The 27,843-nt window shown below is 37.3% G+C and overlaps 1 protein-coding gene across 2 annotated transcripts in view; it reads right to left on the reverse strand.

Moving 5' to 3' along the window:
- The window catches only part of LTN1 (listerin E3 ubiquitin protein ligase 1), a 71,373-nt gene that overhangs the window by 26,599 nt on the left and 16,931 nt on the right, over positions 1-27,843 (reverse strand). For both annotated transcript variants that reach the window (XM_036850215.1, XM_036850214.1), the window contains 12 exons: positions 13,520-13,693; positions 12,317-12,507; positions 11,451-11,586; positions 9,794-10,603; positions 9,226-9,267; positions 6,511-6,700; positions 5,743-5,982; positions 4,749-4,902; positions 3,817-3,961; positions 3,169-3,355; positions 1,270-1,429; positions 213-317 (listed from right to left, as the gene is read on the reverse strand). In XM_036850215.1, the coding sequence (XP_036706110.1) occupies positions 213-317; positions 1,270-1,429; positions 3,169-3,355; positions 3,817-3,961; positions 4,749-4,902; positions 5,743-5,982; positions 6,511-6,700; positions 9,226-9,267; positions 9,794-10,603; positions 11,451-11,586; positions 12,317-12,507; positions 13,520-13,693 (2,534 nt within the window). The remainder of the gene's footprint in view (positions 1-212; positions 318-1,269; positions 1,430-3,168; positions 3,356-3,816; positions 3,962-4,748; positions 4,903-5,742; positions 5,983-6,510; positions 6,701-9,225; positions 9,268-9,793; positions 10,604-11,450; positions 11,587-12,316; positions 12,508-13,519; positions 13,694-27,843) is intronic.

Here is a 27,843-nt window from a genome sequence, read left to right on the forward strand (position 1 = left end):
CCTCAACAAAATGTTATAACGTTAAAAATTCTTATTAAAAAAAAGACGTGTCCACAACCTAAAGCAATTTAAATTGTTAAGTCTCATTTTCTTTAATTTCCTCATTTCCTAAGTCTTGTTTTCCTGATTCATTAGACTGTTTGTTAGTTTGGGGTTGCCAAAGTGACCACTCATAATAAATTTCAAAGTAAAAGTATTTTCAAGAAGAATACCCTTCTTTTCTCCTATAATGCCGTTTTACTTCATCAGATGAAACACTTCGGGAAAGGATCAACTTAGCAATAATAAGAGACCAAAGGGTGCCATTTTCCCTGGATCTAAAAGAGGAAAAAAAATTCTGTTTTTAAAGTGTAGTTAAGATTTTTAAACAATGCTTACCTGGATTCCTTTTACAGAACTAAATAAATCACCTTGTAAGGGTATCAATTCACACAGCACTTCTGCACCCAAACAACTGCTGTTACCAAAAGGATTGGGAACTTAACTTCTGAAACTCCTTTACAGCTGATATTGAGCTCTCATCCAAGGCAATCCCAAAGCCCCTCAAGTTCCAATAGGGGAGATGACCTTAAAGATTAAGCTTGAGGACCAGAGGTTGCAGCTGGAAAGAGGACATATCCCAGAGGACACCGAGGATTGTTGAAGTTGAGAAAGCAAGGAGGTATTGATATCCACTGAGGAAAGTTCTGAGTGTCAAGTATGTAGAGTGGGACTGGAAAGGAAGACCTGTTCAGCCTGGGGCCTCTGATACTGCAAAGCATACGAAAAATACTACAGGCAAGTGAAAAACTCTTCAAGAGAAAGCAGTTCAACACAGTAATTTCAACGAGCTAACCATCAAACTGCTATAACCTCTACAACAACTCTGTTTTCATACCTACTTCCTCGTCTAAAGGAGAGGGTTTTGTGGTTATGATATTAAGACACACCTGCAACAACATGCAAGGTAAAAGGTTAAATTTAGAGTAGTGGAAGGATGTGTTACATATGACAAATTAAAACAACTTCTACAGGATTCTATTTCTTTCATTGTCATCTGGCCCTTGAATGTATTTATGGATTTAATAACACAGGCAAAGTCCAAATATCTCACCAGAAGAGTAAATCAAGTACTTAGTATCCACAAAGTATTTATCATTAAGAATTGGGATTAATTTAGATAAACCCTCTGATTCAAAGATTAGCATGAAGTGGGCTTACATTTTAAAGACACAAGCCATAAACTAGCAAAACAGTCATAAAAAAATGGAAATTGAAAGAGATTCTTACCTGTTAAATAGCAGCTGCAAAAGGCCAGAAGTATTACCAAGTCCACGTAAGTTATCGTATGTAATGTTCATTTTTTGAAGCATTTCACAAAATCCAGTTAGAAAAATAGGTGGATTGTCTAATTCTTCATACCACTGCAATGAATAGAGCAGTTCTGCAACTAACAGAATGGACAACACATTACTGAGTATATTTTGTGAACAGACCTTTGAACTGTTTTCACTTGTCCCCCCCATTCCCTAACATTGTTGTGCTCGCTAATTTCAAAATATCTATGAACTGGGACTTCCCTGGTGGTCCAGTGGTTAAGACTCTGCACTTCCAACGCAGGGGGCGCTGGTTCGATCCCTGGTTGGGGAACTAAGATCCCACATGCTACGTAGCGCAATCAATCAATCAATCAATAATCTATGAACTGATTTTCAACTATTTGATGTTCAAGTATAATGAAATGAAATACCTGATACGGGGAACTAAGATCCCACGTGCCGCATAGCGCAGTAAGTAAGTAAGTAAGTAAGTTAGTTAGTAAGTAAATAAATAAATAAATAAAATATCTATGAACTGATTTTCAACTATTTGATGTTCAACTATAATGAAAGCTGAGAATACCTGATAAAATATATCACTCCTCTCCCAAACATTACTTGGTCCGTTTTCTGATTAGTTAAGAATGTGACAGTAACCTAAGTTATCAGAGACAGATACTGGAAGAATCTTCCTACTATTTTTGCCACAAATGATAAGAAGTTGCATCCAGGATAAGCAACTATGGGACCCAAGACCTGAGAAGTTCAAGTCAATGTGTTAAGAAATGGGAGAGAGCATGATCTAGTACACAGGGCATGGGCCTTGGTGACAGACTAGTCTGGATTCAAATGAGCTGCACACATCGTCATCAGCTAGGATGATACAAATCTACCTCATGGGACTACTGTGAGAATTAAATGACCAAGTATCACAAAACCTGGCATGTCACAGGTTTTCAATACATAATTAGTCACAACTCTCTTTTATAAAGCCAGGTATGGATTTTGGAGTTAGAAGACTTGAAACCTGGTTCAAAAATCAAATCCCATCCCTTGCAAGTTCCAGATAAGAAAAACAAAAATTATTACTCTAATTTCCATTGTTGTCTTTGGACAGATTCACTCTGTGAGTAAAGTAAACAGCAGGCTAATCTCCTTGACCTCAACTGCATGTGGAGTTCGCTCACCACGAGAGGTGTTCCAGCTTTCTTCCACAGGGCACAATATTCTCCTACGCTAGTAACTGTACTCAGCTGAGGGCTCACAATCAAGACTGATACAGGAATTATGCAAGTCCTCCACCTTTCAGGCCATATTGTACAGGTCACACTGCTACCTACAATTCTACACCATTTCCTGGAATGGGGGAATTTTTAAATCCTTTTGAAATTCAAGATTTGAAGCTCCACTTGCTGGGAAAAAAATTATAGCCCTATACAAAGGTAGATTGATTCAAAAATTAATTGAAAATTCAGAATCCTTGATGAAACACAAGACTCACTTAACCATTTTCTTTAGGGTTATGTGCCATAGGATATGCTTATACTGATGTCATGCCAGCTAGAGTAACATCTTATACCAAATTCTGCTCTATTGCTAACAAGACTACAGCAAGATACTCAGTATGATTCCATTTGATTTGCAATTTAATATTCATCTCTTAAGTGTCCTCAAGGTTCTCATTGCTAAAATAATTAAAAGGAGCTGAGGATTTTTGATTCTTTAAAGATTTAGATTTAAGTATAATCAAAATTATTTCAAAATTACATTTTAATTACTTCAAGATTTTTGTTTATATGTATTTATCTGAATACTCATATATACTTACTTATGTTTATATGTATTTACCTGAATGCTCATATATACTTACTTATTTTCTCAAGCTCATTATTTTCTAGGACTATTTCCTTTTTCAGTGCAACTAATATCATTTTGCTCAATAATGCTGAAGTACACAAATGGCTGGGAAGTTTCTTTGTATCTTGTTCTTTAAAATCTGTTTTGAAACACTCATAATTCAAACTCAGTCTTCCTTCTAAAAGAGGTCTATGCAACCACTGTAAAAAAAAATACATTAAATTATACACAAAAGCATTCAATAGTTCAATTAATTACTACCTCTGCAATTAAGAAGGGAACAAAAATAAAGTTATTAAAATATCTTCAAAATGTTATTAGAATAACTTCAAAAATGAAGCTATTGCTAGTTTACTAGTAAAACCACAGAAGCCTAGAAGTTTGGTTTCTACGAACAGAAATGATCAATGTGTGTGTTTCTTTAGGATTCCTTCAGGACCGAACAAGGTCTTATTTACCTTGTACCATGGCAACTGCCAAGTGTCAACTGGTATCTTGCAAAGAGCAAACACCCAACACAGGAGCATTCAAAGGCAGAAACACAAAGTAAGATACTCATTTCATTTACTTTTTTTCTTCCCCAGAATAAAATTAAAATATTTAAGCTTGCATGAAATCCAAACTTCAGAATAAAATAAGTACTCTCCAATCTCAAACGTACCTGCATAGGAAGAGACTGTCTCATCTTTTCCCATTCGCTGTTGTCTGGCATTACACTTCCAATATAAACTCCCAGAAGATAAGTATCTTCACTCTCTAGAAGTGCATTTAGCAAATCATCAACAGCAGACAATAGGACCTGAAGACTGCAAATAATGCAAATAACTCAACCACTGCAGTTATGTTATAACCAATTTGAACACCCTGGTATACATTAAATACCCTACGGCAGGTAACAGTTTACCTGAACAAAAAAGACAATTCAAAATAAAAGTAAATGGCCCCTCCACCCTCCCCTCGTGACTAACACACAATCAAACAGGGGACTTTATCCAACATTTTATAATTGAAATCAAGTGCTGCTTCTATTTCAGAATGAAGGGGAATGACCTATTTCAGATCAGATATTTCTGAAATATAGCTACTTTATTCCATGAAAAGAGCATGATAATCAGAAAAAGATTTAACCCAACCCCAGTAGCTCTGGATGCATTCTCTTAGTTTTCATTTTTACATATGGATTTAGGCATGAGATGTGAAATACATCTGCAATCCAACCCCTTACAACAGTGGCTACCAGACTCCCCCAAAAAATAAACAATGAAGGACAATCACTGTCCGTGGTGGCCGTAAGAGTTTACGGTTACAATCCATACCAGCCTAAGACACAGGGCAGCACCCCTATCACATCACTGACCATCAATTATTATGGTCAGAACAAATCACTCTCCAATTAACTGAGCTTAAATGGATGATCATTAAAACAAAATCCTTTTGAAAAAATCTGTTTGGATCTTCCCTTAGAATCCTGTAGATTTCTTACATAACAAACACGTCATTTTTCATAGGCACTCACACTAATCATGGAATCTTATTAAGGACAATGATCAATTATTAGAGATAACTCTGCAACTGAGCACAAAAAAAGGTTACCTTGTGATATCCAATGATGAAGACTGAACTTGGTTTTTCAGCCACAGAGCAGATAAACGTAGGAAGGTGCTCTGTTTATATGTGTCGCCAGTTTGATGGACCAATAAATTCACACCAGAGAGCCATGTATTTTTCAGTTTACTGATAAGAAAGTCTAAAATCAAGATGTCAACAGTGATTCATAATCCCTATGAAGTAACTATCATCGGTACAAAAGGTCTGAAAGAACTCATTGCAGATCTGAGATTTTTAAGGTACCATTAAGAAAACATAAAATTACTGTTCAACGGCTAAAACAAAATAACTATGTCATAAATATGCAATAATATAAGCTAACTCATGCCATATAAATGTAAAAATGCTAAGATTTTTAAAGTCAGCTTTTTTCTGCTCTGAACTTATTTATAAGAGAGTTGCCCTTCTGGAGATATGAAAAATATTGTACCTTTTCCAAATAGAAAAGTTAGTATTAAAGAAAGGGTTGGGGAGGAGGGCTCTCCATTAACAGCATTTTTTTTTTCAAGAGTATTTTTTACATTCCTTTCACAAATAACTCTGAATTAACACATAAGACAGGAATATAGTCCTTAAAAAGGCAATCTCAATTTCATTTTACTATACACCAAGATTGAATGTCTTTAACTATAAGAGAAGAAGGTATTCATGTCCCCCTTTATGAATATGGAAACTGAGGCATCAAGAAATTAAGCAACTTGCGAGAGTTACTGAGTGAAGGAGCTAAGATTCTAACTCATCTATCATGGCCCCTTCCAAAACCATTTCCTTGATATTAAGTAAAAACTTTAGATATAATGTCTACATATATCTTTAACTTGGTTTCTAAAGCTGAAAGTGTTTAAGATTTGTAGTCCTTTACTCAAAACGCTTTCAAAGTTCAAACACATTATGATTCAATTAATAAAGCCTGGGCACTTACACTATGAAGGTCAGAGCCGGAGATTCCCAACAAAACATTTGAGCAGTAGGCTATTACCTGGCAAATGTGTTTTTTCTTTGCTCTCAGCACACAACTGAAAGAGAGTTAACAATAAATCTTCAGATGATGGCATTAGCAAGCATCCTTTCGCTGAGCTGAAATAGTTATAGGCCACATCACAGATAAAAGACACTGATGAGTCATTATTTTCAGCTTCTGATAATTTCTTTGCTTTGGATAAAGTTTCATGAAGCTTAACAATAATTCTTTCAACATATACTTCTCCAATCAAGTAATCTACAGAAAAAAATTCAAACAGACAAAATACAAGAAATATTAACAGTGTGTTTTCCTTTTTTTAATCTTTGTTTTTAATTTTTTAACCAGTGTATTTTAATACTTTACTTTAGGTTAACATTCCACCTTGGTCTCTCCATGTGTTTTTTTCTTAAAGAAAAAAAGGTGTTTATGTTTTAGATAAAAGAAAATCACATCAACAAATCAATCTGTTCCCCACGCATAAAAGCCCTCACATTAAAAAAAAGCTGTTTTAAATTAAGTAAAAAAGCAATGCTAGACAAAATTAGAGTGAATGGCTAAATTCAAAACCCTTTAAAATATAAAACTAAAAGTATTAAATATCTTCCAAGTCATGTTACAGAGATTTATAAACATTTACGGTGCTTACAAAATTCAGATATGTGAGTGAACTAAATCGTGTTATTCTCAACTAATATTATGCAAACTGAGCAGCATGGAATCCTCCCAAAAGGTGAAAAAACTACTCCCTCCCTACTAAAAAACAAAAGCCATATTTTTACCTACCATTTTTAACATGTTGGGATAATACCAAGCTTAAAAGAGACCATCTTTCTGAGAAGTAAGATTCAGAAGATACTGTGGATTCCAAGTCCTTATTACAAAGATGATCTGCCAAGGTTACCAATTTCTCGCCAAGGATATCTCCTTTTAGCCAAGGAGTTACTAAAGCATGTTTATCTGAACTAGAACATGCCTAAAACCATAAAATTAAAGCAAAGATTAGAAGCAAGATCAAAAAGTAGACTTGCCAAAATATTATTTGTACCATATTACCTCCTTTCATCATCATGGCCTCAACATCATCCCCCATGCCTCCTCCTCAAGTTCTAAGAAGGCTGGTATCTTCCCTATTCCCCACTAAGCCTTGCTTATGTACGCTTCCATGCTTTGTTCATGCTATCTTCCCAACCATAAATATTCCCCCTCTTCTCTATTTATCAAAATCACATCCATTACTTGAGATTCAGTATAAATCCCCCCTGCTTTGTGAAGTCTCCCCCATCCATGCCAGCCCATACTCATCACTGCTTTTCTCTGAATCTCTAGAGCACTTACTGGGTTGTATTATTATTTATAATGTTTCATCTGTGTATGTCTTGTTTCCAATGAGACTGTAAGTTCCTTGAGAGCAGAGACTGTCTTAAACTTCTTTGATACCTGCTATCAACACTGCAGATATGTTCAATGAATAATGAATGAACTTTAAAGATGGATTTTAAAATCCTCTACAAATATTAAATTTTTTTCATTAATTTTGCTAAAATTAAAGAACAATTAACATACAATAGTGGTAAATTACTTCAATATGAACAATGGGACTTATCATTTGCCCAAATTTTCTGAAATAGTTACTGGGGCAGATAGCTGACAGCAACTGGTTTATTTTCATGGGGTGGGGAAGCAGGGAAAAAAACTGTAAATCCACCCCCAAAAGCATGGTGATCCATGTTCCCAGAGCTTCTTTTGGTTTAAGGGCTGAGAAGAAAGGAATTTGCAACTTGGCTCATTTCAAAGCAATCTGGAAAAAAAAAAAAATCCACGTGCAGATTGGGTAGTGCCCCCAAAACTGTTTCATCTCCTTATTTAAAAAACTGTAGGTAATGAAAGCTTCTATTTTAACCCAACCTTTACCACTATTCTGGCTTTATGACCTTAGACAAAGCTCTTAACCAACCTGGGCCTATTTCCTAATTTGAAAAATGAAGATTAACTTAGAAAATCTCTAAGGTTCTTTCTGGTTACAAAAGTCAGGTTTGTTTTTAAGAAGCTGACTTTAGGACTCTGCTCATAAAGTATGAGGTTGCATAAAAACAAGAAAAACTAGAATTTAGATAGCTATAATACTGGCTTTCCTAAGACAGCTTACCAAATAAAACCAATCTATTTTATAGAATCCTACAGAATCCAAAAAGCAAACTTCTGAATAAAATGTCTCTCAGGTTATTAAGACATGAAGTCCAACTTCTCAATGTTTTAACATATCCACAGAAAGAATCTAACAGGGGTTAGGGAGACTAGTTAGTCACAGAAGTACAGGAAGCAAACACTGGCTATGAACTGCCAAACACTGCCCAGGAAGAGGAGTCTTCTAAACAGATGTACCTGAACTACTGGCAGGTACATTCCTAAGTTGGAAATGGATATATCAATCTTTATCGTATCAAATTATTAACTATATACTTTTGCTCTGATTCTAGACTTATCAAGCTGCTTTCTCATAATTTTGCTTTTCCTGTAGCCTGCCTATAGGGAGAGGAGGTACTGAATAAAGTAATTCAAATGGTGTGTCTAGTAAGTTATATTTCCCATTGAAAAAGAGTAAATTAATACTCTGTATTTATTTTGTAAAAATAAACTACTGGGGGAAATAGGGAGTTATTGTTTAATGGGTATAGTTTCTATTTTACAAGGTGAAAAAGTTCTGGAGATTGGTTGCACAATAATGTGAATAAACTTAACGCTACTGAACTGTACACTTAGAAATGGTTACTATGGCAAATTATATGTTTTTTCAACATAATTTTAAAAGACAGAAAAAAAGAAACTTGTAAATTAGAGTTATGTATGTAAAATTTTAAAATAATGAAAAAATTCCTTACGAAAAGGAAGACTTTTAGGCAGCTAGTCATAACATTTCTATGGTTGGAAAAGTGTTATGTTATATCATTTACATCTTCATTAGGAAAGAATACTTAAGCCATTTAAAAATTTTTCTGAATTATGTTCCTTGATTTCTTTTTATTATTCTCATCACTAATTTTCTTACTTAGTCAAATGGCAATTAAATAAAGGTGGGAAGACTTTAGTTTGCCTGTATAGTATTCCAGGGTAAAACAAACTTAATATCCTGATGCGTTCTACTCAAAGCTAGAACCATTCAATCCATTTCTACAGAAGAAAAAATAACTAGGATAACAGCAGAAACCTTAGTTTAAAAGATAAACTAAGATAAATGCTTACCTCTTCCTTTGTTACCCACTAGGGAAGAGACACTGGATCTTCCAGAACCTGTTCATTCTTCCCTGATATTCCTAACCAGAAAAATAATACTATAGAAAGCTGGACACCATGTCTTCTCAAATTATGAGAAGAAAGTGACAATAATAAGGAAATTCTCTAACAGAGACTCCTGATCACATACCATTATGTGAATATAGCTGTGGTTTCATTTTTCTATACTTATAAATACAAAAAAAAGAGGAAAAATCTCTAAGATACCTTTTCAATGACCTGAAGCATAGAATTCCATTTCAGATCCACCTAAAAGAAGAAAAAGAGAAACAATCTGCTAGAAAAAACAGTAACTGGTAAAACTTTTTATTAGTAAATGAAGTGACCATGGAACCACTACAAAACTAAAACATTTTTTTAGCGAGTCCAGCTTTAAAAAGTATGGACTGAAAGAACTTACCCTTTTATTACCAAGCTTTTGTCATCTTAACATATTTACTCTTACTGAACAGCTACCCAGAAGTCTCACATACCTCCCAATCCCAATCAAGAATATATTGTCTTTAAATTGACATTCATAGTTAAGAAACAATCCCAAAATAACCCCCACAGAGGTCTCGTTCTACTCATCCATAATCAGTGTGCCAGTGTAAACCACTATAGTTTAAAAAGATACAGGGAACCCCCTGGTGATCCAGTGGTTAGGGCTCCATGCTTCCACTGTAGGGGGCACAGGTTTGATCCCTGCCTGGGGAACAAAGATCCTGCATGCAGGCATGCATGAATGAATGAATAAATAAATAAATGAAAATAAAAAGATACAGAACAGTAATACCTCAATTAGATCATCCAAGACAGCTTTTCGTTCCATATGATTATCACAGCAACAAAGGGCACTGTACAAAATGTCCACCAAGAAACCAGCATCCTTCCTTTGATCTTCATTTAGCCAACCTATTACTTTCTGGTATAAAAACTGTATCGCGGGATTTTTTTGTGCAAGTTTGGCTATTTCAAGAGGCTTGGCTTTGACAATACTCTGTTTTTCATCACCTAATAGCACTTTAAATACTTGGCTTGAAGAGAAGGAGTTGAGCAGAGTGGAAAGAAACCTTAGATGTTGCTCCGACTTTTGTTCATTGACATAATTAACACTCATTTCTGCTAGTTTACAGACTAAGTCTTCCAAAGGTTTTTTCCTTAGGGGTGATATAAGGTCTGAGCAACTGTGAGTGAGAGAAGGTTCAGCCATTAATTCAGAGCCTTCACTATTCTCTCCTTCTGAGGAGACATATTTCTCATTCTCTTTATTACTTTTGGGCATCTCATCAGCAAATCTAACCTTATCAACGTTTTTTTTATTTAACTTCAAGGAGCTCTTTGGCTTCTGAAGGACCTGTAATAGGTTAGAAACACCCAAAACTGACTTAACATCGGCTTCTGGCTCACTGATTTTCTCAACACAGATCTCTGACAGTCTTTCCCAGAAATTCAGTAGCACTTTCTCCAAATTGTAAGCTGTTTTATCATCTTTATCCAAATCTGCTTTGGCTTCCCATGAACTTAAAGTTTCTGCCAAATGGTTAAATAGCTGCCCATCTTGCAATCTTGGGTCTTTGAGAACTGCATCAATAAAAGGAATCAACTGAAAGAGAAGGTAGAAATATTAAAGTTCAGTTTTCAGGGAAAACAAAATTTAAACAAGGTATTTGTAAAACATTATAAATTTTCATATTTAATAACTGAAAAACATGAATTTTTTCCCCAGAACTATGTAAAGAGTTAATTTGAACCTGAAAATCATCTTCATATCATTCAAAGAGCCTAACGATTTCACTGTATCCCCCCGAATTACTTATTTTTTATGATATAATTGACCAAGATCATTGGTCATCAACTCTTTGCATCTTCTGAACTTATTCAAAGTTTTTTCCTTTTTTCTAAACCAATATGAAAGACATACAGGACCCACAGAATTCAGTGCTTTCTCTTAAATTACAAAGATAAGAGAAATTAACTATCTGAGACATCAACTAGGATCTGGGCTTATATAATCATATTAATTAATTTCCTACCATAAGGAACCATATTCCAGGACCTGCTCTCATCACTAGTTCTAAAAGCCAAGCACAATTGCTCACAAAAGGATAAATGTACTACATATTTTAGAAGGAAGAAGATGATTATAATATAAACTAAAATACAAAATGTTGAAAATTGCATCTTCTAAATTGTTTTGCATTGCAACTCTCTAAAACAGAGTTTGTACAACCAGAGAGTGACTAGTACTTAGGCATTATGGTATTATGCTAACAACTAACAATACAGAAGTTTTCATTTATTGGTCAGCAATACACATTACCTAATTTGTAAATCATAAAAATGAAATCTTTACAAGGAAGGCTAATTAATAAAAATGGCAACAAGACACAATGAGCTTGATTCTTTAGTTAGTGTGCAAAGGCACTGATGATTTTTTACATTATAAATACCTGATCATTGACGAGCATCTCTTCTATCTCTTCCTCACCTAAGTTTTGCTGCATTATAAAACGTAAGCATTCAAAAAAAGCAGATACTACTGCTGAGCACTCTGAAAAGCTGGTTTTGGTTCTTTCTGTTGATAGCCTAAGAAATAATAAATACCTGTGGCTTACTCCTTCATGAAAAAGAAAATAAGCAATACAAAAACACCAAAATAAAGGCATGAAAAAGAATTTCTAAAAATAAAATTCTTCAATGAAAAACTAAGAACAACCAAAATACAGCCCAATTAGATTATAAACTTGAAGAACTATGAAAAACAGCATATCTTCAAAAATGTATCAACAGAAGATAACATATTTATTTTCTATTCATGAACCAATCCACCTGCAAATTTCAAAGAGAGGACTTAACCAAATAAAGATAATACTGTAGTGGAAAAAAAATTTTAATCATTAATAAAACCGGGTATCTTTTACTAAGTTCAACAAATACACTGAAATGACGTTTTAAGTGTGACTTTAAACAGCTATTATATTTAAGTTAATGGAAAAGTTCACTGGTTCATTTTCTGCACTCGGGCATTTGTATTTATCAACATACCAAAAAATGGGTCATTGAAAAAGAGCCTATTTCCACTAAGGGCCTTGCCATAATTTATCTCACTTTCTGCTGCATACTACCACTGAACTCTTGAAAGTACCCAAAAAAAGAATTCCAATTGTAATTCTCTAAAACTTCAAAAGTGTTTAATGAACAGCAAAACAATTTGGGGAAATTTACATATGACAATAACAAGTACGTCGTTCTGCCCATTTATGAAAATAAGAAAAAATCTATTTTGCTTTAAAGGTCAAGAATTTAAATTCCTTACCCTGCAACTAGGGAGGTGAGAAAATTTTTGAAGAAATCCAACTTTGGATCTGTAATAGACTGAGGGAGTTTGCTGATAAATGGCAGAAGATAAGGATATATGACAGCAGCCAGACCCCGACCTCCTTCACGAACCATAGCTGACAGCTTGGGAAACACACTTTTTTTTGCATTTACATGAAGCCAACAGTCCTTACCAAAAAAAAAAAAAAAAAAAAAGATTATGATAATAATTAGAGATCATAAACATACATTTCCCAATTAAGAGAGAAGACACATAGACTCTCAAAAATAAAAATCAAGTATTCTACCTAAAGAGGGTCAAAATCTCTCACCACCATTAAAAACTAAAAGTCTGAAATTATAAGAAATTTATTACATTTAGTAATTATGTATACAACATGCTTCCAGGACAATATTGATCAGAAATAACTATTTAGGGACTTCCCTGGTGGTCCAGTGGTAAAGAAACCACCTTACAATGCAGGGGATGTGGGTTCGATCCCTGCTCAGGGAACTAAGATCCCACATGCTACAGGGCAACTAAGCCCGCATGCCACAACTACTGAGCTCGTGCACCTCAACTAGAGAGCCTGTGTGCGGCAAACTACAGAGCTTGCCCACACTGGAACCCGTGCGCCACAACTACAGAGCCCACATGCCCTGGAGCCTGCGCACCACAACTAGAGAAGAGAAAACAACCTGCACGCCACAACTAGAGAGAAGCCCGCACACAGCAACGGAAGATCCTGCATGCCTCAGTGAAGATCCCGCGTGGTGCAACTAAGGCCTGAGGCAGCCAAAAAAGAAGTAATATTTAACTGAAAAGATTTCTATAAAAGCTGCTTTCTAAACAAGTTAAAAAAAAAAAGAAAAAAAAAAAAAGCTGCTTTCTAAAAGGGACAGCAATATTTAATCTTAAATATAAGATTCAGATATGTTGATTTCATTGGGCCATATAAGTTTAAAGGATAATTGATATTGACTAACCTGAAAGTAAAATAAAAATGCTATATCATTTTATAGTCAGTTTAAGATTTATACAAAGTTTTGGATTAAATATTTTATTCCCAAGAAAGCATTTTTCTAGCAAGTTTTAAATATTATAATCTGATAGGCTCTCTCACATGGTATCTAAGGCTTCTAAAATACAACTAAGAAGACAAATATTCCCAGATGTACTAAATGTACCTCTTTAACTTACCTCAATAGTTGTAAGTGTGTAAAGCACAGCTTCCCAGAGAGCAGGGCATACAATGGGGTCACTGTCATCAATGCTAAGAAGGACAGATGGGCTCACTTTGGATGCTTCATCTTTCATCAACTGTGGAGTACGCTGGCACAAAGCAGAAACTAACTCAAAATAGGCTGAGCGGATCTGAAAGAAAAAAATGGAAAGCTGAATTAAACTAAAGCCTAGTCAAGGTATGATAAAATTTTATTTATGGTAATGGCAAGTAGGTTATTCATACTAACCCTTCCATTAATAAAACTAAAAGGGCTAGAAAAAATACTTTTTAAAAATCTTAAGAACACCACAGGGCTGAAGAGACATTAGGAATTACCAAGCCAAAAGTGAAGGCAGAAAGAATTCAACTTTCTATTTCTTTGGCTCAAGCAAATACAAATCCTCGGTAGTGTAAGAAGCCTTCATTTGGGGGCTCAAATTATCCCTATGAATATACTAGTCAGCACAAAATTAAATACAGCCAAACAAAAAATAAGACACCATGAGCCACGATGCAGAACCAAAAGATAACACAGAGACCTGAGACTTTAAATCTTATAATTATCTATCAGTAACAAACTCCATAACAACAATGTTTATTATATTTAAAGAAACAAAAGTTTAAAGAAATTTAAAGGAAAAAGGATCTTAGAAAAAGCACAGCAGATCTGAAAAAGAACCAAGCACAATTCCTAAAGTAAAAATAAATACACAAATAAATAAATAAGAGCACAATTCATAGTTTAAGAGCATCATACTCAACATTAAGAGTCTACAACTATTTCCATTAAAGTAAGAAACAAGAAAAGGATGCCTGCTATCACCACTTCTATTCACCATGGTACTGAGAACCTAATTAATACAGAGAAAAGGGGAAAAAAAGAAACTAGAAAGTAACCCAAATTACTGTTTATAATCATAGCAAAATAAAAGGCTATAAAAAATATTCCAAAAACTCTAAAGACAGGACTTCCCTGGTGGCACAGTGGTTAAGAATCTGCCTGCCAATGAAGGGGAAATGGGTTCGAGCCCTGGTCTGGGAAGATCCCACATGCCATGGAGCAACCAAGCCCATGCGCCACAACTACTGAGCCCGCATGCCACACTGAAGCCCGCGTGCCTAGAGCCCATGCTCTGCAAAAAGAGAAGCCACCGTAATGAGAAGCCCACGCACTGCAATGAAGAATAGCCCCCACTCGCAGCAACTACAGAAAGCCCACGTGTAGCAATGAAGACCCAAAGCAGCCAAAAAATAAATTAAATTAATCAATTTTTTAAAAATTTAGGAAAAGAAAATCTAAAGACAAATAATAAGAACAGGAGGAGGAGGAGCTTCAAGATGGCAGAAGAGTAAGATGTGGAGATCACCTTCCTCCTTACAAATACATCAGAAATACATCTACATGTGGAACAACTCCTACAGAACACCTACTGAACGCTGGCAGAAGACCTCAGACTTCCCAAAAGGCAAGAAACTCTCCACGTACCTGGGAAGCGCAAAAGAAAAAAGAAAAAACAGAGACAAAAGAATAGGGACAGGACCTGCGCCAGTGGAAGGGAGCTGTGAAGGAGGAAAGATTTCCACACACTAGGAAGCCCCTTCGTGGGCGGAGACTGCCGGTGGTGGAGGGGGGGAGCTTTGGAGCTGCGGAGGATAGCGCAGCAACGGGGGTGCGGAGGGCAAAGCAGAGAGATTCCCGCACAGAGGATCGGTGCCAACCAGCACTCAGCAGCCTGAGAGGCTTGTCTGCTCACCCACCGAGGCGGGCGTGGGCTGGGAACTGAGGCTCGGGTTTCGGTCAGATCCCAGGGAGAGGACTGGGATTGGCTGCGTGAACACAGCCTGAAGGGGGCTAGTGCACCATAGTTAGCCGGGAGGGAGTTCGGGAAAACGTCTGGAGCTGCCGAAGAGACAAGAGACTTTTTCTTGCTTCTGTGTTTCCTGGTGCGTGAGGAGAGGGGATTCAGAGCGCCGCTTAAAGGAGCTCCAGAGACGGGTGCGAGCGGCGGCTATCAGCGCCGATCCCAGAGACGGGCATGAGATGCTAAGGCTGCTGCTGCCGCCACCAAGAAGCCTGTGTGCGAGCACAGGTCACCATCCACACCTCCCCTCCCGGGAGCCAGTGCAGCCCGCCACCGCCAGGGTCCCGTGATCCAGGGACAACTTCCCCGGGAAAATGCACGGCGCGCCTCAGGCTGCTGCAACATCACGCCGGCCTCTGCCGCTGCAGGCTCGCCCCGCCTCCTCCGTGCCCCTCCCTCCCCCGGCCTGAGTGAGGCAGAGCCCCCGAAGCAGCTGCTCCTTTAACCCCGTCCTGTCTGAGCGAAGAACAGATGCCCTCAGGCGACCTAACGCAGAGGCGGGGCCAAATCCAAAGCTGAACCCCAGGAGCTGTGCGAACAAAGAAGAGAAAAGGAAATTTCTCCCAGCAGCCTCAGGAGCAGCGGATTAAATCTCCACAATCAACTTGATGTACCCTGCATCTGTGGAATACCTGAATAGACAACGAATCATCCCAAATTGAGGAGGTGGACTTTGGGAGCAACGATATATATATATTTTTCCCTTTTTCTCTTTTTGTGAGTGTGTATGTGTATGCTTCTGTGTGTGATCTTGTCTGTATAGCTTTGCTTTTACCATTTGTCCTAGGGTTCTGTCTGTCCGTTTTATTTTTTTTAGTATAATTTTTAGCAATTGTTATCATTGGTGGATTTGTTTTTTGGTTTGGTTGCTCTCTTCTTTCTTTCTTTCCTTTTTCTTTTTAAAATTACTTAAAATAATTTTTTTTAATAATTATTTTTTATTTTAATAACTTTATTTTATTTTACTTTATTTTATTTTATCTTCTTCTTTATTTCTTTCTTTTATTTTCTCCCTTTTATTCTGAGCTGTGTGGATGACAGGCTCTTGGTGCTCCAGCCAGACATCAGGGCTGTGCCTCTGAGGTGGGAGAGCGAAGTTCAGGACACTGGTCCACAAGAGACCTCCCAGCTCCACATAATATCAAACGGTGAAAATCTCCCAGACATCTCCATCTCAACACCAAGACCCAGCTCCACTTAACGACCAGCAAGCTACAGTGCTGGACACCCTATGCCAAACAACTAGCAAGAAAGGAACATAACCCCATTCATTAGCAGACAGGCTTCCTAAAATCATATTAAGGCCACAGACACCCCAAAACACACCACCAGACGTGGACCTGCCCACCATAAAGATGAGATCCAGCCTCATCCACCAGAACACAGGGACTACTCCCCTCCACCAGGAAGCCTACACAACCCACTGAACCAACCTTAGCCACTGGGGACAGACACCAAAAACAACGGGAACTACGAACCTGCAGCCTGCAAAAAGAAGAACCCAAACACAGTAAGTTAAGGAAAGTGAGAAGACAGAGAAACACACAGCAGATGAAGGAGCAAGGCAAAAACCCACCAGACCTAACAAATAAAGAGGAAATAGGCAGTGAACCTGAAAAAGAATTCAGAATAATGATAGTAAAGATGATCCAAAATCTTGGAATAGAATGGAGAAAATACAAGAAACGTTTAACAAGCACCTAGAAGGAGTAAAGAGCAAACAAACAGTGATGAACAACACGATAAATGAAATTAAAAATTCTCTAGAAGGGATCAATAGCAGAATAACTGAGGCAGAAGAATGGATAAGTGACCTGGAAGACAAAACAGTAGAAATAACTACTGTAGAGCAGAATAAACAAAAAAGAATGAAAAGAATTGAGGACAGTCTCAGGAAGACCTCTGGGACAACATTAAATGCACCAACATTCGAATTCTAGGGGTCCCAGAAGAAGAAGAGAAAAAGAAAGGTACTGAGAAAATATTTGAAGAGATTATAGTTGAAAACTTCCCTAATATGGCAAAGGAAATAGTTAATCAAGTCCAGGAAGCACAGAGAGTCCCATACAGGATAAATCCAAGGAGAAACACGCCAAGACACATATTAATCAAACTATCAAAAATTAAATGCAACGAAAAAATATTAAAAGCAGCAAGGGAAAAACAACAAAAAACACACAAGGGAATCCCCATAAGGTTAACAGCTGATCTTTCAGCAGAAACTCTGCAAGCCAGAAGGGAGCGGCAGGACATATTTAAAGTGATGAAGGAGAAAAACCTACAACCAAGATTACTCTACCCAGCAAGGATCTCATTCAGATTTGATGGAGAAATTAAAACCTTTACAGACAAGCAAAAGCTAAGAGAATTCAGCACCAACAAACCAACTCTACAACAAATGCTAAAGGAACTTCTCTAAGCAAGAAACACAAGAGAAGGAAAAGATCTACAATAACAAACCCAAAACAATTAAGATAATGGTAATAGGAACAAACATATTGATAATTACCTTAAATTTAAATGGATTAAATGCTCCAACCAAAAGACACAGACTAGCTCAATGGATACAAAAACAATACCCGTATATATGCTGTCTACAAGAGACCCACTTCAGACCTAGGGACACATACAGACTGCAAGTGAGGGGATGGAAAAAGATATTCCATGCAAATGGAAATCATAAGAAAGCTGGAGTAGCAATTCTCATATTGGACAAAATAGACTTTAAAACAAAGACTATTACAAGAGACAAAGAAGGACACTACATAATGATCAAGGGATCAATCCAAGAGGAAGATATAACAATTGTAAATATTTATGCACCCAACATAGGAGCACCTCAATACATAAGGCAAATACTAACAGCCATAAAAGGGGAAATCGACAGTAACACAATCATAGTAGGGGACTTTAACACCTCACTTTTACCAATGGACAGATCATCCAAAATGAAAATAAAAGGAAACACAAGCTTTAAGTGATACATTAAACAAGATGGACTTTATTGATATTTATAGGACATTCCATCCAAAAACAACAGAACACACATTCTTCTCAAGTGCTCATGGAACATTCTCCAGGATAGATCATATCTTGGGTCACAAATCAAACCTTGGTAAATTTAAGAAAATTGAAAGCATATCAAGTAAATTTTCTGACAACAACGCTATGAGACTAGTTATCAATTACAGGAAAAAATCTGTAAAAAATACAAACATATGGAGCCTAAACAATACACTACTTAATAACCAAGAGATCACTGAAGAAATCAAAGAGGAAATCAAAAAATACATAGAAACAAATGACAATGAAAACACGACAACCCAAAACTTATGGGATGCTGCAAAAGCAGTTCTAAGAAGAAAGCTTATAGCAATACAATCCTACCTTAAGAAACAAGAAACAGGGGTTTCCCTGGTGGTGCAGTGGTTAAGAATCAGCCTGCCAATGCAGGGGACACAGGTTCAAGCCCTGGTCCAGGAAGATCCCACATGCTGCAGAGCAACTAAGCCCGAGCGCCACAACTACTGAGCCTGCGCTCTAGAGCTCACGAGCCACAACTACTGAGCCCACGTGCCACAACTACTGAAGCCTGTGCACCTAGAGCTGGTGCTCTGCAACAAGAGAAGCCAGGACAATGAGAAGCCTGCGCACCACAACGAAGAGTAGCCTCCACTCAAGAGTAGCCCCCACTCACCGCAACTAGAGAAAGCCCGCGCACAGCAATGAAGACCTAACACAGCCATAAATAAATAAATAAGTAAGTAAGTAAGTAAATTAATTAATTAATTTAAAAGAAAGAAAGAAACAAGAAACATTTCATATAAACAACCTAACCTTACACCTAAAGCAATTAGAGAAAGAACAACAAAAAAACCCCAAAGTTAGCAGAAGGAAAGAAATCATAAAGATCAAGTCAGAAATAAATGAAAAAGAAATGAAGGAAATGATAGCAAAGATTAATAAAACTAAAAGCTGGTTCTTTGAGAAGATAAACAAAATTGATAAACCATTAGCCAGACATCAAGAAAAAAAGAAGACTCAAATCAATAGAATTAGAAATGAAAAAGGAGAAGTAACAACTGACACAGCAGAAATACAAAGGATCATGAGAGATTACTACAAGCAACTATATGCCAATAAAATGGACAACCTGGGAGAAATGGACAAATTCTTAGAAATGCACAACCTTCCAAGCCTGAACAAGGAAGAAATAGAAAATATGAACAGACCAATCACAAGCACTGAAATTGAAACTGTGATTAAAAATCTTCCAACAAACAAAAGCCCAGGACCAGATGGCTTCACAGGTGAATTCTATCAAACATTTAGAAAAGAGCTAACACCTACCCTTCTCAAACTCTTTCAAAATACAGCAGAGGGAGGAACACTCTCAAACTCATTCTACGAGGCCACCATCACCCTGATACCAAAACCAGACAAAGATGTCACAAAGAAAGAAAACTACAGGGCAATATCACTGATGAACACAGATGCAAAAAACCTCAACAAAATACTAGCAAACAGAATCCAACAGCACATTAAAAGGATCATAAACCACGATCAAGTGGGGTTTATCCCAGGAACGCAAGGATTCTTCAATATATGCAAATCAATCAATGTGAACACCATATTAACAAATTGAAGGAGAAAAACCATATGATCATCTCAATAGATGCAGAGAAAGCTTTCCATAAAATTCAACGCCGATTTATGACAAAAACCCTCCAGAAAGTAGGCATAAAGGGAACTTTCCTCAACATAATAAAAGCCATATATGACAAACCCACAGCAAACATCGTCCTCAATGGTGAAAAACTGAAACCATTTCCACTAAGATCATTAACAAGACAAGGTTGCCCACTCTCACCACTATTATTCAACATAGTTTTAGAAGTTTTAGCCACAGCAATCAGAGAAGAAAAAGAAATAAAAGGAATCCAAATCAGAAAAGAAGAAGCAAAGCTGTCACTGTTTGCAGATGACATGATACTGTACATAGAGAATCCTAAAGATGCTACCAGAAAACTACTAGAGCTAATCAATGAATTTGGTAAAGTAGCAGGATACAAAATTAATGCAAAGAACTCTCTTGCATTCCTATACACTAATGATGAAAACTCTGAAAGTGAAATTAAGAAAACACTCCCATTTATCATTGTAACAAAAAGAATAAAATCTAGGAATAAACCTACCTAAGGAGACAAAAGACCTGTATGCAGAAAATTATAAGACACTGATGAAAGAAATTAAAGATGATACAAATAGATGGAGAGATATCCCATGTTCTTCGATTGGAAGAATCAACATTGTGAAAATGACTATACTACCCAAAGCAATCTACAGATTCAATGCAATCCCTATCAAACTACCACTGGCATTTTTCACAGAACTAGAACAAAAAATTTCACAATTTGTATGGAAACAAGAAAGACCCCGAATAGCCAAAGCAATCTTGGGAAAGAAAAACAGAGCTGGAGGAATCCGGCTCCCTGACTTCAGACTATACTACAAAGCTACAGTAATCAAGACAGTATGGTACTGGCACAAAAACAGAAATACAGATCAATGGAACAGGATAGAAAGCCCAGTGATGAACCCACACACATATGGTCATCTTATCTTTGATAAAGGAGGCAAGAATATACAATGGAGAAAAGACAACCTCTTCAATAAGTGGTGCTGGGAAAACTGGACAGCTACATGTAAAAGAACGAAATTAGAACACTCCCTAACACCATACACAAAAATAAACTCAAAATGGATTAAAGACCTAAATGTAAGAACAGACACTATCAAACTCTTAGCGGAAAACATAGGCAGAACACTCTATGACATAAATCACAGCAAGATCCTTTTTGACCCACCTCCTAGAGAAATGGAAATAAAAAGAAAAAGAAACAAATGGGACCAAATGAAACTTAAAAGCTTTTGCACAGCAAAGGAAACCATAAACAAGACGAAAAGACAACCCTCAGAATAGGAGAAAATATTTGCAAATGAAGCAACTAACAAAGGATTAATCTCCAAAATTTACAAGCAGCTCATGCAGCTCAATATCAAAAAAACAAACAACCCAATCCAAAAATGGGCAGAAGACCTAAATAGACATTTCTCCAAAGAAGATATACAGATTGCCAACAAATACATGAAAGAATGCTCAACATCATTAATCATTAGAGAAATGCAAATCAAAACTACAAGACATCATCTCATACCGGTCAGAATGGCCACCATCAAAAAGTCTACAAACAATAAATGCTGGAGAGGGTGTGGAGAAAAGGGAACTATCTTGCACTGTTGGTGGGAATGTAAATTGATAAAGCTACTATGGAGAACAGTATGGAGGCTCCTTAAAAAACTAAAAATAGAACTACCATACGACCCAGCAATGCCACTACTAGGCATATACCCTGGGAAAACCATAATTCAAAAAGAGTCATGTGGGAGATAAACCAAGATGGCGGAGTAGAAGGTCGTGCTCTCACTCCCTCTTGCGAGAACACCAGAATCACAACTGGCTGCTGGACAATCATCGACAGGAAGACACTGGACTTCACCAAGGAGGATACCCCACGTCCAAGGACAGAGGAAAAGCCACAGTGAGATGGTAGGAGGGGCGCAATCAGAGTAAAATCAAATCCCATAACTGCTGGGTGGGTGACTCACAGACTGGCAAACACTTATACCACAGAAGTCCACCCACTGGAGTGAAGGTTCTGAGCCCCACGTCAGGCTTCCCAACCTGGGGGTCCGGCAACGGGAGGAGGAATTCATAGAGAATCAGACTTTGAAGCCTAGTGGGAATTGACTGCAAGACTTCGACAGGACTAAGGGAAACAGAGACCCCACTCTTGGAGGGCACACACGGAATAGTGTGTGCATCGGGACCCGGGGGAAGGAGCAGTGACCCTGGGGGAGATTGAACCAGACCTACCTGCTGGTGTTGGAGGGTCTCCTGCAGAGGCGGGGGCTGGCTCTGTTTCACCGTGGGGACAGGGACACTGGCAGCGGAGGTTCTGGGAAGTACTCCTTGGCGTGAGCCCTCTCAGAGTCTGCCATTAGCCCCACCAAAGAGCCCAGGTAGGCTCCAGTGTTGGGCTGCCTCAGGCAAAACAACCAACAGGGAGGGAACCCAGCCCCACCCATCAACAGTCAAGTGGATTAAAGTTTTACAGAGCTCTGATGACCGCCACAGCAACAGTCAGCTCTACCCACCACCAGAGCCTCCCATCAAGCCTCTTAGATAGCCTCAACCACCAGAGGACAGACAGCAGAAGCAAGAAAAACTACAATCCTGCAGCCTGTGGAACAAAAACCACATTTATAGAAAGATAGACAAGATGAAAAGGCAGAGGGCTATATACCAGATGAAGGAACAAGAAAAAACCCCAGGAAAACAACTAAATGAAGTGGAGATAGGCAACCTTCCAGAAAAAGAATTCAGAATAATGATAGTGAAGATGATCCAGGACCTCGGAATAAGAATGGAGGCAAAGATTGAGAAGATGCAAGAAATGATTAACAAAGACCTAGAAGAATTAAAGAACAAACAAACAGAGATGACCAATACAATAACTGAAATGAAAACTACACTAGAAGGAATCAATAGCAGAATAACTGAGGCAGAAGAACGGATAAGTGACCTGGAAGACAGAATGGTGGAATTCACTGCTTTGGAACAGACTAAAGAAAAAAGAATGAAAAGAAATGAAGACAGCCTAAGAGACCTCTGGGACAACATTAAACGCAACAACATTCGCATTATAGGGGTCCCAGAAGGAGAAGAGAGAGAAAAAGGACCAGAGAAAATATTTGAAGAGATTATAGTCGAAAACTTCCCTAACATGGGAAAGGAAATAGCCACTCAAGTCCAGGAAGCGCAGAGAGTCCCATACAGGATAAAACCAAGGAGAGACATGCCGAGACACATAGTAATCAAAGTGGCAAAAATTAAAGACAAAGAAAAATTATTGAAAGCAGCAAGGGAAAAACGACAAATAACATACAAGGGAACTCCCATAAGGTTAACAGCTGATTTCTCAGCAGAAACTCTGCAAGCCAGAAGGGAGTGGCATGATATACTTAAAGTGATGAAAGGGAAGAACCTACAACCAAGATTACTCTACCCGGCAAGGATCTCATTTACATTTGATGGAGAAATCAAAAGCTTTACAGACAAGCAAAAGCTAAGAGAATTCAGCACCAACAAACCAGCTCTACAACAAATGCTAAAGGAACTTCTCTAAGTGGGAAACACAAGAGAAGAAAAGGACCTACAAAAACAAACCCAAAACAATTAAGAAAATGGTCATAGGAACATACATATCGATAATTATCTTAAACGTGAATGGATTAAATGCTCCAGCCAAAAGACACAGGCTTGCTGAATGGATACAAAAACAAGACCCATATATATGCTGTCTACAAGAGACCCACTTTAGACCTAGGGACACATACAGACTGAAAGTGAGGGGATGGAAAAAGATATTCCATGCAAATGGAAATCAAAAGAAAGCTGGAGTAGCTATACTCATATCAGATAAAATAGACTTGAAAATAAAGAATGTTACAAGAGACAAGGAAGGACACTACATAATGATCAAGGGATCAATCCAAGAAGAAGATATAAAAATTATAAATATATATGCACCCAACATAGGAGCACCTCAATACATAAGGCAACTGCTAACAGCTACAAAAGAGGAAAACGACAGTAACACAATAATAGTGGGGGACTTTAACACCTCACTTACACCAATGGACAGATCATCCAAAATGAAAATAAATAAGGAAACAGAAGCTTTAAAAGACACAATAGACTAGCTAGATTTAATTGATATTAATAGGACATTCCACCCAAAAACAGCAGATTACACGTTCTTCTCAAGTGCGCACGGAACATTCTCTAGGATAGATCACATCTTAGGTCACAAATCAAGCCTCAGTAAATTTAAGAAAATTGAAATCATATCAAGTATCTTTTCTGACCACAACGCTATGAGATTAGAAATGAATTGCAGGGAAAAAAACGTAAAAAACACAAACACATGGAGGCTAAACAATACATTACTAAATAACCAGGAGATCACTGAATAAATCAAAAAGGAAATCAAAAAATACCTAGAGACAAATGACAATGAAAACACGACGACCCAAAACCTATGGGATGCAGCAAAAGCAGTTCTAAGAGGGAAGTTTATAGCTATATAAGCCTACCTAAAGAAACAAGAAAAATCTCAAGTAAACAATCTAACCTTACACCTAAAGGAACTGGAGAAAGATGAACAAACAAAACCCAAAGTTAGCAGAAGGAAAGAAATCATAAAGACCAGAGAGGAAATAAATGAAATAGAAACAAAGAAAACAATAGCAAAGATCAATAAAACTAAAAGCTGGTTCTTTGAGAAGATAAACAAAATTGATAAGCCATTACCCAGACTCATCAAGAAAAAGAGGGAGAGGACTCAATAAAATCAGAAATGAAAAAGGAGAAGTTACAACAGACACCGCAGAAATACAAAGCATCCTAAGAGACTACTACAAGCAACTCTATGCCAATAAAATGGACAACCTGGAAGAAATGGACAAATTCTTAGAAAGGTATAACCTTCTAAGACTGAACCAGGAAGAAACAGAAAATATGAACAGACCAATCACAAGTAATGAAATTGAAACTGTGATTAAAAATCTTCCAACAAACAGAAGTCCAGGACCAGATGGCTTCACAGGTGAATTCTATCAAACATTTAGAGAAGAGCTAACACCCATCCTTCTCAAACTCTACCAAAAAATTGCAGAGGAAGGAACACTCCCAAACTCATTCTATGAGGCCACCATCACCCTGATACCAAAACCAGACAAAGACACTACAAAAAAAGAAAATTACAGACCAATATCACTGATGAATATAGATGCAAAAATCCTCAACAAAATACTAGCAAACAGAATCCAACAACACATTAAAAGGATCATACACCACGATCAAGTGGGATTTATCCCAGGGATGCAAGGATTCTTCAATATACGCCAATCAATCGATGTGATACACCATATTAACAAATTGAAGAATAAAAACCATATGATCATCTCAATAGATGCAGAAAAAGCTTTTGACAAAATTCAACATCCATATATGATAAAAACTCTCCAGAAAGTGGGCATAGAGGGAACCTACCTCAACATAATAAAGGCCATATATGACAAACCCACAGCAAACATCATTCTCAACGGTGAAAAACTGAAAGCATTTCCTCTAAGATCAGGAACGAGACAAGGATGTCCACTCTCACCACTATTATTCAACATAGTTTTGGAAGTCCTAGCCACGGCAATCAGAGAAGAAAAAGAAATAAAAGGAATACAAACTGGAAAAGAAGAAGTAAAACTGTCACTGTTTGCAGATGACATGATACTATACATAGAGAATCCTAAAACTGCCACCAGAAAACTGCTAGAGCTAATTAATGAATTTGGTAAAGTTGCAGGATACAAAATTAATGCACAGAAATCTCTTGCATTCCTATACACTAATGATGAAAAATCTGAAAGAGAAATTATGGAAACACTCCCATTTACCACTGCAACAAAAAGAATGAAAAATATAAGACACTGATGAAAGAAATTAAAGATGATACGAATGGAGATGGAGAGATATACCCTGTTCTTGGATTGGAAGAATCAACATTGTGAAAATGACTATACTACCCAAAGCAATCTACAGATTCAATGCAATCCCTATCAAATTACCAATGGCATTTTTTACAGAACTAGAACAAATCATCTTAAAATTTGTATGGAGACAAAAAAGACCCCGAATAGCCAAAGCAGTCTTGAGGGAAAAAAACGGAGCTGGAGGAATCAGACTCCCTGACTTCAGACTATACTACAAAGCTACAGTAATCAAGACAATATGGTACTGGCACAAAAACAGAAACATAGATCAATGGAACAAGATAGAAAGCCCAGAGATAAACCCACGCACCTACGGTCAACTAATCTATGACAAAGGAGGCAAAGATATACAATGGAGAAAAGACGGTCTCTTCAATAAGTGGTGCTGGGAAAACTGGACAGCTACATGTAAAAGAATGAAATTAGAATACTCCCTAACACCATACACAAAAATAAACTCAAAATGGATTAGAGACCTAAATGTAAGACCGGACACTATAAAACTCTTCGAGGAAAACATAGGAAGAACACTCTTTGACATAAATCACAGCAAGATCTTTATTGATCCACCTCCTAGAGTAATGGAAATAAAAACAAAAATAAACAAATGGGACCTAATGAAACTTCAAAGCTTTTGCACAGCAAAGGAAACCATAAACAAGACTAAAAAACAACCCTCAGGATGGGAGAAAATATTTGCAAACCAATCAACGGACAAAGGATTAATCTCCAAAATATATAAACAGCTCATTCAGCTCAATATTAAAGAAACAGACACCCCAATCCAAAAATGGGCAGAAGACCTAAATAGACATTTCTCCAAAGCAGACATACAGACGGCCACGAAGCACATGAAAAGATGCTCAACATCACTAATTATTAGAGAAATGCAAATCAAATCTACAATGAGGTATCACCTCACACCAGTCAGAATGGCCATCATCAGAAAATCTACAAACAACAAATGCTGGAGAGGGTGTGGAGAAAAGGGAACCCTCTTGCACTGTTGGTGGGAATGTAAATTGATACAGCCACTATGGAGAACAATATGGAGGTACCTTAAAAAACTAAAAGTAGAATTACCACATGACCCAGCAATCCCACTACTGGGCATATACCCAGAGAAAACCGTAATTCAAAAAGACACATGCACCGCAATGTTCACTGCAGCACTATTTACAATAGCCAGGTCATGGAAGCAACCTAAATGCCCATCGACAGACGAATGGATAAAGAAGATGTGGTACATATATACAATGGAATATTACTCAGCCATAAAAAGGAATGAAATTGAGTCATTTGTTGAGACGTGGATGGATGTAGAGACTGTCATACAGAGTGAAGTAAGTCAGAAAGAGAAAAACAAATATCGTATATTAATGCATGTATGTGGAACCTAGAAAAATGGTACAGATGAACCGGGTTGCAGGGCAGAAGTTGAGACACAGATGTAGAGAACAAACGTATGGACACCAAGGGGGGAAAACTGTGGTGGGGTGGGGATGGTGGTGTGCTGAATTGGGCGATTGGGATTGACATGTATAAAGTGATGTGTAAAAAACTGATGAATGATTAAAAAAGAGTCATGTACCACAGTGTTCACTGCAGCTCTATTACAACAGCCAGGACATGGAAGCAACCTAAGTGTCCATCAACAGATGAATGGATAAAGAAGATGTGGCACATATATACAATGGAATATTACTCAGCCATAAAAAGAAATGAAATTGAGTTATTTGTAGTGAGGTGGATGGACCTAGAGT

Source organism: Balaenoptera musculus, chromosome 4, assembly GCF_009873245.2.
Source record: "Balaenoptera musculus isolate JJ_BM4_2016_0621 chromosome 4, mBalMus1.pri.v3, whole genome shotgun sequence".
In the NCBI taxonomy this organism is placed as follows: Eukaryota; Metazoa; Chordata; class Mammalia; order Artiodactyla; family Balaenopteridae; genus Balaenoptera; species Balaenoptera musculus.